General features: G+C 37.9%; 1 protein-coding gene across 1 annotated transcript in view; it reads right to left on the reverse strand.

Annotated features, from left to right (window-relative positions):
• ABCA13 (ATP binding cassette subfamily A member 13) overlaps positions 1 to 17,891 on the reverse strand; it is a 182,501-nt gene that overhangs the window by 20,899 nt on the left and 143,711 nt on the right. Inside the window, exon 54 of the mRNA XM_014940763.1 lies at positions 6,246 to 6,396. Within this exon, the coding sequence (XP_014796249.1) occupies positions 6,246 to 6,396 (151 nt within the window). The remainder of the gene's footprint in view (positions 1 to 6,245; positions 6,397 to 17,891) is intronic.

The raw sequence follows: 17,891 nt of genomic DNA on the forward strand, positions 1-17,891 counted from the left end.
TACTTTCCCCTCTTCAATTCTAACACCTTTAGCAAAAGTTCTTTTTCCCCAAATTAATTTGGACTAGTTTCCCTAACTTCGGAATAGGCACAGGAATGAGCCCTTCAACCTGCAAAATCTAAACCAAATCCTCCAATGCTTTGTGCATTTCTTAAAGACTAACTTCATTCCAGAAGAGGTAGTAAGGTAACTTGAATTTCTGCACACCTTAATATTTGTGGGATTAATGGTTAAAGTAGGTGTGGTGTCTTCTATCCACCAGGAAACCAAGAGGCACATCTACCTCCCTGAAAAGCAGTAAGTGCTAATTATGTAACTACTAATGGTAATGATTTTCCACTCTCTTTGAAAATTAACATTAATATTCAAGTAAAAAATGAAGTGGTACTGAGATTTCTCAGTTAGTATGTCTTCCATAAAAACCTGGAGTTGGTGAATCTATTAAAAGACTAGAAATGTAATAGCATGTGTATCCTGACTTGAAAGGGTATATGCATCAGTGTATTAATTCTGCATCATTTCTGACAAAATAAAACCAATCTATAACTTCTTGCTATTTTATTTTGAACAAACCCTCATAAAGCAAACCTGACTAATACTGAAAATGTGTATCATACCTAGTGAAAATGATAATAAGAATGGGACAATTTAGAGTCATCTGAAAAATAACTACACACTTCCAAAATAGTTGTTCAAAGTGTCAGATTGAGAAAACGAATGCAGTGTGGTTTAAACATCCTAAATAACAATCATTCATTAGTTCCACACCAATCAGTATTCATTCTGCTTCAGAGTAAACGCAGAGTTATTAGATTTCTTACATTAGGAAAGCATGTATTCATGGTAAAATTTCTAGGGGAAATAGTTATTTATCCCAGAATCTTATAACACTGTACACATTAATTCTGCTTGGGGTCCAAAACAAAGCATGCAAAGAATAAATTAATTTACAAATTCCCATTTCCAGGAGTTATAGTAACATGTAAGGAAGACAATAAGATTCCACTCAGTGTAAAAATCTCCCTGGAGAGTTAATATAAAAAGAAATTGTACTGACATTCCAAGAAGTTGCTTCTGAAGGCCTGATGAAGCTTGTTTTGAGTTTTGTAACACAAGTTTTAATGCAAATGAGAGATGTCATTAAATGTTGCATTACTGTACTTTTTAATAAGCTGCATGCTGTCTTTTGTAACAAATTGAGATATTGAAACTTGATATATTAAAGAAATAAAAATAAGAATTTAAAACACTATGTTAAATTAGTATCTGTCTAAATAGCCTAAAAGTTCTACTCTATCTAACTTTTCCAGTTTTGCAGAAAGAGAAACTTTCAGAGCAGATTTAGGAAGTAAAGTAAATCTTCACATGGCATGAAGCTTAACATTGATAGCAAATGACCCATTTTTCTCCTCCTTTCCCATTCAGTTAATTACTGTTTTGGAACATTAAGTGCACTCAACTTTATGTCAGGCACTTAACTCCTGCTGTTGATAAATCTGTCTAGCAAAGGATTTGATCCTTGAAGTTAGTGCTTCAATAGATTACTTTAGCAGCAACACATCCTGCAAGTCACCTGCCTGCTTGCCAATTTATTAAAAAACAAAGTGAACGCATGTTGCTTTCCACATGAAAACCCTGTGTTCTCTAGAATGTGTGTGTGTGTGTATTAGTATAAACACTTGCTGGTAAACATTCAGAGGCAAGCTTGGAGCGCCGTATCGTAGGCAGGAGGGAATGAGAAAATAACAGCCTACATTTCCATACAGCTGCTATTCCAAAGCATTCCCAGGCCTTATTTTCTTTATAGGCAACTAAAATGCACACTTTTCTCCAGGCACCAGCCATTTCTGAGTTGAAACACAGCAGCTGTTCAACGCCACAGAGTCAGAAGGGCCCACTGACAAAAACATTTGTTTTCCTCTGGGATAGCTACATTTCAGTTTTTGATGAAGGTAAACCAGAGTAGCTAAATATTATTTGCAGGAGCCCTTTGGTGCCATGATTGCAAGCATATGGCAACAAAGTCTGCTCTGCAATCTATTCACACAAAAAATTAGGACAACTGAAAGGAAGAACAGTCTCTGTATCACAAATGTGAAACTAAGGCACAAAAGGCTACCTATAAAGTATAGTCTAAACCTACACCTACATCACCCAAGGTCCAGGATAATCAGAAGATTAACATTTATCTTCTCCCAGTGCACCACAGTAACATAACTCATCTCCAAATAATGCAGAATTGATTTTGATTCACTTGAAGCAGGACCCATATGTGAATTGCCTCACCGTCTGAGGAACTGCCCCCCAAAGGATCTTGAGAACTGCTGTTGCAGTAGTTGTGGGAACTGCCCAGGGAATAGCTGGATCCGAACATAAAGTGGAATCTCTTAGGCACACCAATTATTCTTAAATATATTCTTAAATACTTCTGCATTTGAAATGGGTTTTGTGAATACCAGATATTAGAGAGAGAGCAGTACTCTCACATTATCTACAGAGAAAGTGTACAAAGCCAGGTTACCCTTATGGCTCTTCCCCAAGTAGAGACAGGAGACAGCACATGCAGTAGTGTTCATTTACACATGCAGAGAGACACCCTGCAGCACGGCACAGAAATCTGTTGGTGTCGTCCTGATCATCACAATCTGGAAAATTTCCCGGGCACCCAAGAAAAGCTCAGTGCCCCATGGGACAGTTTACTGATGAAATCCAGGTCCCTAAGCACACCACAGATCTCTCCATTCTCAAGCTTCTGCACAGGTCCTGGTCCTGCTCCCATCCTCCAAAACAGTTGCTGCTGGAGCCAAATGACCTGAAGGAGTCACAAATCAAACAGTGACAGCAGGATTCATGCACACACACACACACACACACCTCTTCTACCTGGTGTTGACAGGGCTTGTGCAGAGCGTAAGATTAAAGCATTAACAGCCCATTGCAATGCATGGATCAGTTCACACTTCTCAATCATGCTTTCTCCAGTTGTCTGCAGATGAGGTGTTACCAATAAGAAGGTGTCACCTTCAGTGCCACCTGAATAGCTTTTCCTCAAACCTGTGAGTACTAAAATAAAATAATAGCTAAGAGTCTGTGACTCCAGGATTCAGAAAGAGCACTAAAAGCCCTACACAGCTCTCATCAGATGCACCAGCACCCCTCTTGGCAAATTCAAGTCAGTTATAAAAGTAACTTTTCAATAAGTCTGAGGCAATTATTTTAACTATGGGTAAGAGTCCTTATCATTATGGGATCATTCCTACTCCATTTCTCTCTCCAAGGATCACCACCCACCTGGGTCTATGTGCTTCAGCCTATTCACAAATGGGGATGATGCTTACTCTATAATCTGAAGTGAGCTTGCTGAGAGTAATACTCTATGTATATGACACAAAGTATGCAAGTTAAGTGAGTCCCATGAAATTTAATTAAAACTATATACTGCTGTCATTCAAGTGCTTCTGAAATTTTCATTCTTTTTAGGGTGTCTTAAAAACCGCTTCATTTATAGTACATGGTGTACCATTTGGACATATACATTACAATTATATATTGTCTTTTCTTATGAAAATGATAAGATGGAAAAGCTTAAAAGCCATGTTTAGAGGACTTTAAGAGCACTGCTGAATGATTAAACAATCAATCTTTGGTTCCTGTTTTAAATTACACTTAGGACCAAAAACATTCAATAACGTATGTAAGATGTATGGATATTTAACAGCATCCTTTTGAATGACTACAAAGCTTTTAGCCCAACTCTTAGAGAGGAGTTGTTATTTTATTGAGAAAAAAAGTAATTATAGTTGAGGGGCTTAGTGCAATAAAAGTTATCGCTTAATATGTTTCCTTTAGATAAGGGAAACATATTCCAAGTTTTCAGTACTCTGCTGGTACTCAGAAGCAAAAACTACCACTGATGAATTATGAAGAGCAAACAACTAAATAAAAGAATGTATGATGATTTCTGAGCAGTGAAATCCAGTGATTTCTGAGCAGCCTGCAAGAAATGTACTGTTACAACAGTCAGTTAAAAGTCCAGCCAGGCAAGATACTGCCCAAAAGAAGGGGCAAAGACTTGTAAGAATCTTTTATTTCCCCTCAGTCTCTCATCTAGAAACACCCAAATGATTAGCTTGAGAGAGTAAAAATTAGAAATATTGACTGTCCTGATGCTATTATTGGGGCATGATGGCAGTTGTTTATGAATACTCAATGTCCCACTGTAGGATTCATACCCTTTTCTGGAATAGTACCTCGCTGCTGGGTAAAAAAAAAGTGCCAGAAAAAAGAGAACCAGAAGGTGGCCCTCTCACATACAGACCAGGAACTGACTGTAAACCACTTAGTGGACCCTGAGGCAGTGGCCAGGAAAATGCTGGGTAGGTAGAAAAAAAAAGATATTTCAGTTACATGCAGTTTTGCTTCTGGAGAAGGAAAAAGAAGACAACAGGCACCATTCTGGAGGTTACAGGAACATCTTAGAGCCAAAGCAACTACATGGGACCAATCTATACAGCAGGAAGGACACTGATTTCATTTCACACTCCAGATTTCTCAAGTTGACAGAAAAACAATTAAGCACAAGAGACTGAGCTGCTCAAGTCCAGGTCAGATCAGACAACACTTCTGTCTGCAGAGATAGGAAAAAAAAAAAAACAACCCCACATTAACTTCATAATTCGTTTCTGGTATTGGCTGACTGCTCGCCTCATTACCAAAGTAGAGCACTGTTTGCTGGTCAGCACAGCTACATCTTCATCCATAAATTCAAAAGCTCTCAGTGATATTCTCATATATATTGTCATTATTTATGCTAGTAAGCTCTTCAAGCATTTTCTGACATGGCTTTGGCCTCTTCTCCTTGGACAGCCCTACGCCTGGTATGGCAGCATTTTAGGGACTGCTCCCAGCAGGCACGTGGAATGCAGCCATTATCTTGTGAAGTTTAAGACATTGACTAGCAGAGTCCTTAACAGCTGTCATCTCAGCACCCAGACATTTAGTTTATTTGTATAATCATTCAACAGATTTTAATTCCTGATTCATACCCTTTTCTGGAATAGTACCTCGCTGCTGGGTAAAAAAAAAGTGCCAGAAAAAAGAGAACCAGAAGGTGGCCCTCTCACATACAGACCAGGAACTGACTGTAAACCACTTAGTGGACCCTGAGGCAGTGGCCAGGAAAATGCTGGGTAGGTAGAAAAAAAAAGATATTTCAGTTACATGCAGTTTTGCTTCTGGAGAAGGAAAAAGAAGACAACAGGCACCATTCTGGAGGTTACAGGAACATCTTAGAGCCAAAGCAACTACATGGGACCAATCTATACAGCAGGAAGGACACTGATTTCATTTCACACTCCAGATTTCTCAAGTTGACAGAAAAACAATTAAGCACAAGAGACTGAGCTGCTCAAGTCCAGGTCAGATCAGACAACACTTCTGTCTGCAGAGATAGGAAAAAAAAAAAAAACAACCCCACATTAACTTCATAATTCGTTTCTGATATTGGCTGACTGCTCGCCTCATTACCAAAGTAGAGCACTGTTTGCTGGTCAGCACAGCTACATCTTCATCCATAAATTCAAAAGCTCTCAGTGATATTCTCATATATATTGTCATTATTTATGCTAGTAAGCTCTTCAAGCATTTTCTGACATGGCTTTGGCCTCTTCTCCTTGGACAGCCCTACGCCTGGTATGGCAGCATTTTAGGGACTGCTCCCAGCAGGCACGTGGAATGCAGCCATTATCTTGTGAAGTTTAAGACATTGACTAGCAGAGTCCTTAACAGCTGTCATCTCAGCACCCAGACATTTAGTTTATTTGTATAATCATTCAACAGATTTTAATTCCCTCAGAGTTTAATCCCATCTCTGAAGAAAAGAGTTTTTCATAGGTGCATGACGTAGAACTTGTGGTGTTCCCTCCCAGTTCTGTGTGATAATGGAGGTTTTGAAGCATTCATAGATCTAATTTCCTTCAGAGTTTTTGTGCCTGAGATTTCGTTTGAACTAGTGTTATTTTACTATCCTCAGTTATATTATTGTGTTTTGAATTGGTGTATATATATGACAGAAAAAAATCCATATGGTTTAAATAAAGTAGTAGTAATGACAAATTGTATTACAAAAGCTGTTAAGATGAAATATTAGATATTCTCTCATGTAAAAAAAAAAATACAATTGTTTTATAAGCTCCACAGCCCAACCTGGCTTCAGCTCCCCCTGCAAATCTATCCTGGATAGTTACCTTACGGATATCCTGTTTTGGAATTCCTCGCAGTGTGCAGTAATAATGAAGATGCTCCCAGCCCGTTAAAAGTTCATCCAGGGCATCTTGCTGTGGACAATAGCCAATGAGAATGCCTTCAGAGCTAGCAGATAGTATATCCATTTCAGACCTGTTTAAAGAAAAAGCGAAAGACTTGAATGTTATTCAAAAAACCCACAGCCCTGGGTTTCACCCTTGGGATACAGTCTTCAAGATGGACACACTTACCCTCAACTCCATAGGTAAATGAGTTTGAATCTCTTTGCTATGATCCCTTACCATAGCACCACCCACATGCAATGCATGCTTTTTGTCCCTTTCAGTTTAGTGCTACCACCCACGCGTCACTGTTCTAACGAGGTGTGTGTCGAGGTGAACAGATCAAGGACAGATCTATGAGAATCAATTCTTACCAGGTTTACCTCACTCATCTCTTTGGTAGACCCTGCTCTAAGAAGATGTATTTCAAAGCCATACTGCATGCATCACATTCAATATTAAAGGGGCAGTAGTTGAGAGAGACAGAGAGGGAAATGTTGCTGTGTGTTCTTTGTATGTCTGTGCACACACATACACACCCGTGCATTATCTAAGCAAGAGTAAAACAAAACACAGAATATTAAAGTCGAGCAGGTTAAAAGATAATACAGGAAGAACATATAAAATTATTCTGATTTAAGAGACTTTGGCCATCACTTTATAGCTGTACAGCGTTACTTGAAATTACATTCATTGCTAAGAAGCAAGCTTGATTGCAAGGGTGTCTCATTACCCATAATGACACTAAATCTATCCAATTTATTCCAACATCTAATTCAACATTCAGTGATGCTAATTTACATGTACAGAAAAGACCTGTCAAAATTAAGATACTTAATAATAATAAAAAAAAATCTGAGCTTTGAAAGAAAAAAGTTTTTAAAAGGTTCTGAGTAACAGAACAGTTTTCCCCCTAGTGGTTTTCTGCATTTCTGGTTAAGAGAACTAAATATATGATTTATCATTTAGACAAAAAGTAAACATACTAAAAGCAGGATCTACAAATACCAGCACTAGTGAAAATATAAATATGTATCTCCTGTTAACAAGATTTGGGAGACTGGGGAGAAAAAGAAAACACAAATTCTCGATTTTACGTAATGAACCACAGCATCAAAATATATTTTAATGCTATCAAAAGATAAATTATCATGATTATGACAAACCTTGCTGGTTTAATTAGAATGGTCCTTTGTTCTTAACAGCAAAGATATAAAATTTTAGTGTCTTTGTAGGTTTGGATGGTGCCAAGGAAGTTAACTGCCTGTAGACATCTCTCTAGACAAAGATTTAGCAAAAAAATGAAAAGGGGTGATAGGGGAAAGAGAATATCAGAAATGTACTTCCTCATTAATTTATACCAACTTATAGGTTATTTTAAATGAAGCTTATATCGAATTTTTACCAGCTCAGTTTCCAGCCATACCTAAATCAAATTAAATTATTTTTAAGGTCATCTTTACCATAAGATATGGATTGATTAACATCGATATTTTACATAAGCTGTCAGAAGTAGTGGATTTCTTATTTAATCAACTATAACATAGTGAAATACTATCGACAGTGAAATTCTATCTAGATGCTGCTGAACACAGAGACGTGTCTGAGGTTTGTTTTACTAAGAAGATTCAGGCATACTACCAAGGTTTCCTTTTGGTGCAGCTGCTGTCTTTGGAGAAACAAGAGACTGGACTTTTGGTAATATGCCAAGTTCAGTCACAAAAGAACAAATCTCACTCAGGGGTAATTCTAGGAACATTTACTCAGCATGAGCCCTGTAGCCGGATAGATACATCAAGTCTGGAATGGGTCCATACCATGATGAACAAAAAATAAGTATGCACGGCTGCAAAAAAATAACAAACATCTAATGTTCTTTAGATACAACTATATTAGACAATAGTTACTTCGTTTGCATGAGGAAATAAAAACACATTAGTGTCCCCAGTGGTAATTGTACAGATGTGATTTTAGTGTTGTGCCTCCTGTAAAACACACAACCTTAGATGAACAATATGCCACCCGCTGACCTTTAGCTTTCATAAAGGAAGACTACAGTAAGAATGGATGATTTAATATTCTTACTCAGTTTGGTCCTTATCTTGCAACTTTATCCATTAGTTCTGACCTTGAAGACTTAAAGAGTTCCCATTAATACAGAGATTCTAATGGATTCACTAAAGAGCTCATGGACCTAATTTTTTTCCTTCTCTGTATCTGTCAAAGCAGAAAACAATCTGTTCAGAAGGAAAAAAAAAATGCCATATGAAGATTCTGGTCCTTTATTGACACTTGATGTATTGATACTTGTATGTATAGTACAATGCCTATTCTTTCCTCAGCAATATCACTCAGTAGATTTCCAAATCAAAAAAGTGGAGATCATCCCTTCAGTTTTGTTCAGCCAGGTCCTAAGCTTTTTCAGAATAGTGAAAGAATAAATGACAGAAAAAAAACAGCATAATTTTTAATTATAATACATATTTTACAACAGAAAACTGCCTTCATCTCTGGAAATTTATTTTCCTTGAAATTCAGTTAATCTCTCAGATTTCATTTTCATGGGTCTAAATGAAATGAACGTTTCATGTAGTGATGGCATGATACCAGAAATCCTTTTCACTAAATGACATACTGTAAATGCTTTTTTCCCCCTTTACAAAAAAAAAAAAAATCTGTCGTCATTAATTAAACTAATTATAATCCTCTTCTTCTTTAACAAACAACTTCATAAATTATGTTATCAGAATCAAATTGGAAAGATATTTTTTAGTATTTTCTGAAATATAGAGTAGCGTGCAGCAAAATGCTGATATGTTTTTTCTCAAGCTAGGGAAAACTTTGTTTTCTGCCCTGTTATTATAAACATGATAGCATTGCTAATTAGGCCATTCATATTATCAACAGGATATACAGGAATTAAAAAATCATCTTGTTTTATACATAAAGAGACAACGCACATGTAAGTACAGATTCCAACCCCTCACTCAACCTGTCAGAGTTTTTGTCCATAGTACAGTAGACACAATCAGTTCTAGTGTAATATCTAAAAGATATAGGCAGGAACCCAGACTTTTAAACTAACACAGGACTTTCTGTATCATTATAATAACATTAAGTAATAATTTTTAAATTCTGTTAGTAATTTTGGTTATGTATCCTGATCAAGTTAAAACATAGAACTAACATGGAACATGAGCTTTCTCATTCCTAGTGAAGACTTCATTTTTAGACTATATTGCTATGCTCAAACTTTCACTTATTATTTATTTTTTCCTTTAGAGTGGAACAGCTGCAAAAGAAAAAAAAGAATTGAACACGTCCAGAAAACTTTATATGTTAAACAAAAGTATAAAGTTACAAAATTACATTTCTAGTATACTTTTGGAAAAGGTCAATAAAATGTATGGCATCCTCAAGAAAACCAGTACAGTCTAGCACACGAAGCATGAAAGATATTGCATTCCATCCCTTTCTAAGAGTTTTGGTCTCCATTTATACAGGGAGATTTATGATACTTTGCTGCAAATCACCCTGAAAAAAAAATCCAGGATTCAAGGAGGCTTCCATAATTTTGAAGTGCTCATTTTACAGATGAAAGAAACTTGCCAGGCTTACAAGATACGGGGGATAATAAACTAAACTCCGAGTGAATAAAAGTTTTCATTCAAAGTTGTTCCTCCACTGATCACAATTAAGGCCTTTCACATCAATCCATTTCTTTCATGCGTTGAAAAAAAACCCTCAAATCTGATTCCAGCCCTGCAGGCTACATTGGGGTGGCTGGGGGCATCCCAGTCAGAAAGCCCTTGCTGGGCACTGAAAAGAAACAAAAACACTGGAACAACTGAGAATGATCTTGGACAAAATCTGTTGCCTTCTCCCACCTGAACTGGACTTGTAGTTTCCAGAAGGCTAGGCTAGTTATTGCAAAGACTTGATTTGGTTGTAATTTGTTAGTGTTTACCAGCGACATAGCTTACAGGTAGCTGTGGGTTAATGTTCTAAGGTACACCTCAATTTCAAGCTCCAGAGACAACTTAGTACCCTTCATATCAGCCTTATGGCTGTTTTTGGAAAATTTGTTTCACTATTGACTCCACTGTGCACTTTGCTTGTCTTTTGTATGCTTTTTCTGCAGTTTTGGAATACAGTTAAAATAAAAGCAGTGATATATATGGTACTTACAATGGCTTCTGTAGAGATATAAATTCCATTAATGAGTCAAAATGAAATATAAATTTACAAATTGCATAAGTAGTTAGACATTCCATTGTACTCTTAACTGCACATTAAATTCAGTGCATGCTAATGCTCAATTAACAATATAAAAAAATCAAGGTTAAAATATAATTAATGCAACTGTAGCTTAGTTATAATTAAACTAATTATACTGATATACAGTGTAACAACAGCTATCTCTGCCATTATATTGACATAAATTTATTCTTCCTTTCAAGTAAAGCTATTTGAATTACATTTTTAATTATTTATCAAGCTGAATATCATAACTATCAAAAGAGTCCAAGTTCTAGATATAAAGAAATATTTCACTTTCCCCTCTTTGGAAAGGAGTTCTTTGGTCCTATGACTTCATAAGCCAAGAGCTGAGAAGACTGACACTAAATTCAAATGGAATGGGGAGTTTCTCTGATGGAGAATCTCTCTGTGCAGCAGGAAGATGAAATTCATGGGAGATAATTTAATTACATAAGGAAGACTGCCAAATGCTTCAGGACTCAGTGGGGCAACTCATGAACAAGACAACACCCAGCTTATGTATTTCTTCCTCTATGCACCCCACTACAAGTGAGACTCTTAGGATGAATTTAAAGCCAACTTTATTCAGCAAACTACAACGGCAAACACTGCAAAATAGGGAGTGACAAAAAGGCAAATAAACCGCTAGGCACCCTATGCGTTATTTTACATTGACCTTGACATGACTTTTAAAAGGATTTTGACACTTTCTTTTCCAAGTTGTGTTTAGCCCTCCTAAGCTGAGTCACTGAAGAAGATTTAGACACAAATATGGAAAGGGGAAGAAAACAAAGAATGGTGAACGTACACTAAAAAAAAAAAGAAAAAAGTTGAACAGATGTACAGTGTCTTTTGATCACAGAATCATAGGGATTGGAAGGGACCTTTGGATATCATCTAGTCCAACCCCCCTGCCAGAGAAGGTCCATCTAGATGTGGTTGCACAGGAACATGTCCAGGTGGGTTCTGAACGTCTCCAGAGACGGAGACTCTACAACCTCTCTGGGCAGCCTGTTCCAGAGCCCTACCACCCTCAAAGTAAAGAAGTTCCTCCTCATGCATAGATGGAATTTCCTGTGTTAAAGTTTGTGCCCATTACCTCTTGTCCTGTCATTGGGCACCGCTGGATAAAGACTGGCCCCTTCCTCCTGACACCCACCCTTCAAGTATTTATAGGCATTGATCAGATTCCCTCTCACCCTTCTCTTCTCCAGACTAAAAAGACCAAAGTCCCTCAGCCTTTCCTTATAAGAGAGATGCTCCAGGCCTCTAATTATCGTCGTAGCCCTTTGCTGTACCATCTCCAGCAGCTCCCTGTCCTTCTTGAACTGGGGAGCCCAGAACTGGACATAGTACTCCAGATGCAGCCTCACCAGGGGAGAGGAGAGGGGCAGGATAACCTCCCTCGACCAGCTGTCCATGTTCTTCTTGATGCACCCCAGGATGCCATTGTCCTTCTTGGCCACGGGCACATTTCTGGCTCATGGTCATTCTGTTGTCCACCAGGACTCCCAGGTCTTTTTCCTCAGAGCTGCTCTCTAACAGGTCAGCCCCCAGCCTGTCCCAGTACAGGGGGTTATTCCTCCCCAGGTGCAGCACCCTACACTTGCCCTTGTTGAATTTCATCAGGTTCCTCTCTGCCCAACTTTCCAGCCTGTCCAGGTCTCACTGTATGGCAGCACAGTCTTCTAGTGTGTCAGCCACCCCTCCCAGTTTTGCATCATCAGCAAACTTGCTCAGGGTACAGTCTATCCCTTCATCCAGGTCATCGATGAATATATTGAAGAGGACTGGACCCAGTACTGACTCCTTGGGGAGCACCACTTGTTATGGACTTCCAACTAGATTCTGTGTCACTAATCATGACCCTCTGAGCTCTATCTTTCAGCCAGTTTTCAATCCACCTCACACTCAATTCATCTAACCCACATTTCCTAAGTTTACCTATGAGGATGCTGTGGGAGACTGTGTCAAAAGCCTTGCTGAAGTCAAAGTAGGTAACATCCCCTGCACTCCACTCATCTGTCCATCAACCCAGAAGAGATTCAAAGACTACAAGGACTCACTTTGTTATCCCTGACCTTGTTAAGTGTCAGCTTTTCTTAGTGCATATTTAATGCAGACCTTACTTCAAGTTGACAGAAAAAGGAAGTATAAAAATATTTATAGTTTTATACGCTAGCTTTCATTTAGCCAGCTAATGCACTGGTGACAATCTAGTTATGGCAGTAGAACTAAGCATAAACTAATTTGAGTCCATTTGTACTCTTAAAGAGGAACAGCTGTGCTACAGTGAACACACAAAAAAACCCCTTCTAAATGTCAAGCAGACTATGCAGTTAACTATTACACACATTTTAGTTTGGTAACTCCTTTGTATGGATGTTGTTTAAAAGCCAGATCTCCTAATGTCTTATAGCATCATACTTTATAAATAGAGGTAAGCAAATTTTATTAAAATGCTTTCCTTTCTAGTCATTTTCCCCTTCGCTTTTAATGTTTCTGGCCTTTATGAGAGAGACTGCTGTTACTTCAGTATCAGTATTTTATTTCCACATCTTCCCAAGTAACTGTTTCTTTCGATGCTGCTTCTTCCTGTGGCACTCTTTAATATTGGGGCTGCTAATATCCCTAACATGGAGATGCACTGTCTATATGATAATTATATTTCTATTTCATTTGGACAGATGTATCACTGATAATAGCAATGTTAATGAAGTACACAAAATAATAAAAAAGGCAAAACCCAAGTGAATGGAATTTTGCTATTATCTTCACAAGACTTGCTGTTGTTAGTGATAAATTCCTATCATGTCTTTTCCTGGACCATCTTCATCACATCACAGTTACAACCAGAACAGGATTGCAAAGGTTAGAAGTTGCCTAAAAACATTATCTGCAGAAGGGTATGAAATAAAATAAAAAATTTAAAAACCAGGGTTTTGGTAGACTGCTCAGCTTGTATACTATAAATGTGCAATTTCCATGTAAATGGTAAGATACAAAGTTTAGGAGGCACATAGTGCATTTAAAATATCTGTTTAATTCGTGGTGTATCAAAAAGAGAAAAGCTTAATAAAAACAGGTCAGAAGCCTTCTCTTTCCTAAAAGAATGCCCCCATCAAGAAGAATGCCAGGAAACCCTGATTTGCAGAAGAGATGAAGTTGGCTCTACTATTTAATGAACATTCCTGCTTAATAGCACTCCATTTTATGAATCTCAGTGATTTTGAAAACTGTTACATAACATCTACCTCTTATGCACTTTACTAAGCTTTTATGAAAACACAGTTTTCTCTCAGGTTCTTAGGAATAAGCTCCTTTTTTTGTGGTATTAAACATTCAACAAACAAATAACCTAGAGGCCATCTAATTATCGTCGTAGCCCTTTGCTGTACCATCTCCAGCAGCTCCCTGTCCTTCTTGAACTGGGGAGCCCAGAACTGGACATAGTACTCCAGATGCAGCCTCACCAGGGGAGAGGAGAGGGGCAGGATAACCTCCCTCGACCAGCTGTCCATGTTCTTCTTGATGCACCCCAGGATGCCATTGTCCTTCTTGGCCACGGGCACATTTCTGGCTCATGGTCATTCTGTTGTCCACCAGGACTCCCAGGTCTTTTTCCTCAGAGCTGCTCTCTAACAGGTCAGCCCCCAGCCTGTCCCAGTACAGGGGGTTATTCCTCCCCAGGTGCAGCACCCTACACTTGCCCTTGTTGAATTTCATCAGGTTCCTCTCTGCCCAACTTTCCAGCCTGTCCAGGTCTCACTGTATGGCAGCACAGTCTTCTAGTGTGTCAGCCACCCCTCCCAGTTTTGCATCATCAGCAAACTTGCTCAGGGTACAGTCTATCCCTTCATCCAGGTCATCGATGAATATATTGAAGAGGACTGGACCCAGTACTGACTCCTTGGGGAGCACCACTTGTTATGGACTTCCAACTAGATTCTGTGTCACTAATCATGACCCTCTGAGCTCTATCTTTCAGCCAGTTTTCAATCCACCTCACACTCAATTCATCTAACCCACATTTCCTAAGTTTACCTATGAGGATGCTGTGGGAGACTGTGTCAAAAGCCTTGCTGAAGTCAAAGTAGGTAACATCCCCTGCACTCCACTCATCTGTCCATCAACCCAGAAGAGATTCAAAGACTACAAGGACTCACTTTGTTATCCCTGACCTTGTTAAGTGTCAGCTTTTCTTAGTGCATATTTAATGCAGACCTTACTTCAAGTTGACAGAAAAAGGAAGTATAAAAATATTTATAGTTTTATACGCTAGCTTTCATTTAGCCAGCTAATGCACTGGTGACAATCTAGTTATGGCAGTAGAACTAAGCATAAACTAATTTGAGTCCATTTGTACTCTTAAAGAGGAACAGCTGTGCTACAGTGAACACACAAAAAAACCCCTTCTAAATGTCAAGCAGACTATGCAGTTAACTATTACACACATTTTAGTTTGGTAACTCCTTTGTATGGATGTTGTTTAAAAGCCAGATCTCCTAATGTCTTATAGCATCATACTTTATAAATAGAGGTAAGCAAATTTTATTAAAATGCTTTCCTTTCTAGTCATTTTCCCCTTCGCTTTTAATGTTTCTGGCCTTTATGAGAGAGACTGCTGTTACTTCAGTATCAGTATTTTATTTCCACATCTTCCCAAGTAACTGTTTCTTTCGATGCTGCTTCTTCCTGTGGCACTCTTTAATATTGGGGCTGCTAATATCCCTAACATGGAGATGCACTGTCTATATGATAATTATATTTCTATTTCATTTGGACAGATGTATCACTGATAATAGCAATGTTAATGAAGTACACAAAATAATAAAAAAGGCAAAACCCAAGTGAATGGAATTTTGCTATTATCTTCACAAGACTTGCTGTTGTTAGTGATAAATTCCTATCATGTCTTTTCCTGGACCATCTTCATCACATCACAGTTACAACCAGAACAGGATTGCAAAGGTTAGAAGTTGCCTAAAAACATTATCTGCAGAAGGGTATGAAATAAAATAAAAAATTTAAAAACCAGGGTTTTGGTAGACTGCTCAGCTTGTATACTATAAATGTGCAATTTCCATGTAAATGGTAAGATACAAAGTTTAGGAGGCACATAGTGCATTTAAAATATCTGTTTAATTCGTGGTGTATCAAAAAGAGAAAAGCTTAATAAAAACAGGTCAGAAGCCTTCTCTTTCCTAAAAGAATGCCCCCATCAAGAAGAATGCCAGGAAACCCTGATTTGCAGAAGAGATGAAGTTGGCTCTACTATTTAATGAACATTCCTGCTTAATAGCACTCCATTTTATGAATCTCAGTGATTTTGAAAACTGTTACATAACATCTACCTCTTATGCACTTTACTAAGCTTTTATGAAAACACAGTTTTCTCTCAGGTTCTTAGGAATAAGCTCCTTTTTTTGTGGTATTAAACATTCAACAAACAAATAACCTAGAGGCCAATGAATCTTTTAGAAGTACTTGAAGATACTTTGAATCTGCTCTTCTACTCTGTGAAAAAGGCAGCTCAGAAGTGCATTTTTCTTATTTTCTTTGAGACTCTAGCAGGAGTTCCCTGAATACTACTTACAATCAATGTGTGAGACACTTTCTATATAACCCCATGCACCTCCAAGATCTTTCAGGTTGAACTTCCCAAAATTCTGCTTTGCAATTCAACATGCACTTTTTCAAAGCTCATCTTCCATTTCTAGTCCCTCTGTGTTGTCCACAGGTACAAAAGCTCTATGTAAAACTCAAGATCTTTTTCAGTGCACCTGCCTCAAAGAGACACTTCTGACTTCATTTTAAATTCAGTGAGACAATTACAGTAGCAATCAGGAAAATGTATATGTGGTTTTGTTTGGGGGTTTTTGTTCTGTTTGTTAAAACCAGGAACTTTCACATGTAGTTACTCAAGGAAACAAGAACTGTTATGAATTAAGGATTTTCTACATGGATTTACATCAGCTACATTGTCCAATATTTATAATAATTTTACATACTCATTTCCTTATTGCATCATGAAAGGATCATGCATCATGAAGGATCCATCAGATTATAGTAACTTATCCTTTCAGGGTCACAGAGGACAAGTTCAACCCAACAGAGATGGGATCTACATCTAAGATGCTGCCCAAATTATTCATCAGCCATCACTGTCAGAGGTAATGTCTCTATGGAAGCAGCTTCACAACACAGATTTTAAACACAGAAATCTAGATCTGCTGTGCAGCAAATGGTTTGCAGCTGTGACAATCAACTGCTTTCTTCAGCTGACTCTCCTCTCTTCCTCTCTGCAAGGAGTACCAGGCTTTTGAGCACACTACTGGAGTATGAAAAGGAGAAGACTTCTTACCATGATATCCCCCTTCCTTCATTTATCTCAGGTGTAAATACAAATCAATCCACGTAAAAATCCCTGGGATGAGTAACTTTAGTGATTCTTGAGGAAGGGTTCTCCAGACCTATTGTGTTTATAATCTTATCTACGGAAGTGTCAACGAATTTGCCCCCTAGTGATTTTCAGTAGTAGAGCAACACAGGGCACATCATCGGCTTAACAGCAGATGCCAAAATATGAAGCAAGGAACAAAGTCATGAATGACATAATCCTCTTCTCCCAGCTTTGAAGTTGTTTGTTTCCCCAAGTTTAGGTACTGTGTAACTGCAGCTCTTGCTTGAGGTTGCCTTCTCAAGTTAGTGATAAGTTTTGAAAACTTTGGAATATGGGTTTTACACTCACTTCAGCCACTTCAAGCACATAAAAATCCATAAACCGGATGGACACCACCATGATACAGGGTGATAATTAATGTTGGGAAGGGTATTTTGGACACTTAAATGCAAATTTCTAAGGCTTCCCCTTGAGCATCTTCAATGTATCAATTTTCTCTACCTATTTTAGTACATGGCAAATAAACTTGCATCTTAAAGTATGCTTCCATGTTGGATTTATAAAACACAGCGGGGGAAACAAAAGTAGCAAAGAACATTTAACCTACTGTTAAATGCCAGTAGCATACTAAAGTAGACCTCAGAAGAATTTTTATCTGTTTAGTCATAGGTACCTAACATCATATCTAGTAAAAGGAATACAGGCATTGGTAAATTGTTTTGTGATTTTTCAAAGAGTTATCTTTAGGAGTTGCTATAAAAAAAGCCATGTAATCAATAAACATAGCGTAAGTGCCAGTACATGGGATGATGACATATATTCTCATAACTTTATATTTGTTTTCAAGTGGATATTAAAATTTTGGTATTATCAGATCAAATCATTTCCCAAATATAGATCTGGTACCACATTGCAAAGGGAGA

This window comes from Calidris pugnax, unplaced genomic scaffold (assembly GCF_001431845.1).
Source record: "Calidris pugnax isolate Ruff unplaced genomic scaffold, ASM143184v1 scaffold8, whole genome shotgun sequence".
NCBI classification, from domain to species: Eukaryota; Metazoa; Chordata; class Aves; order Charadriiformes; family Scolopacidae; genus Calidris; species Calidris pugnax.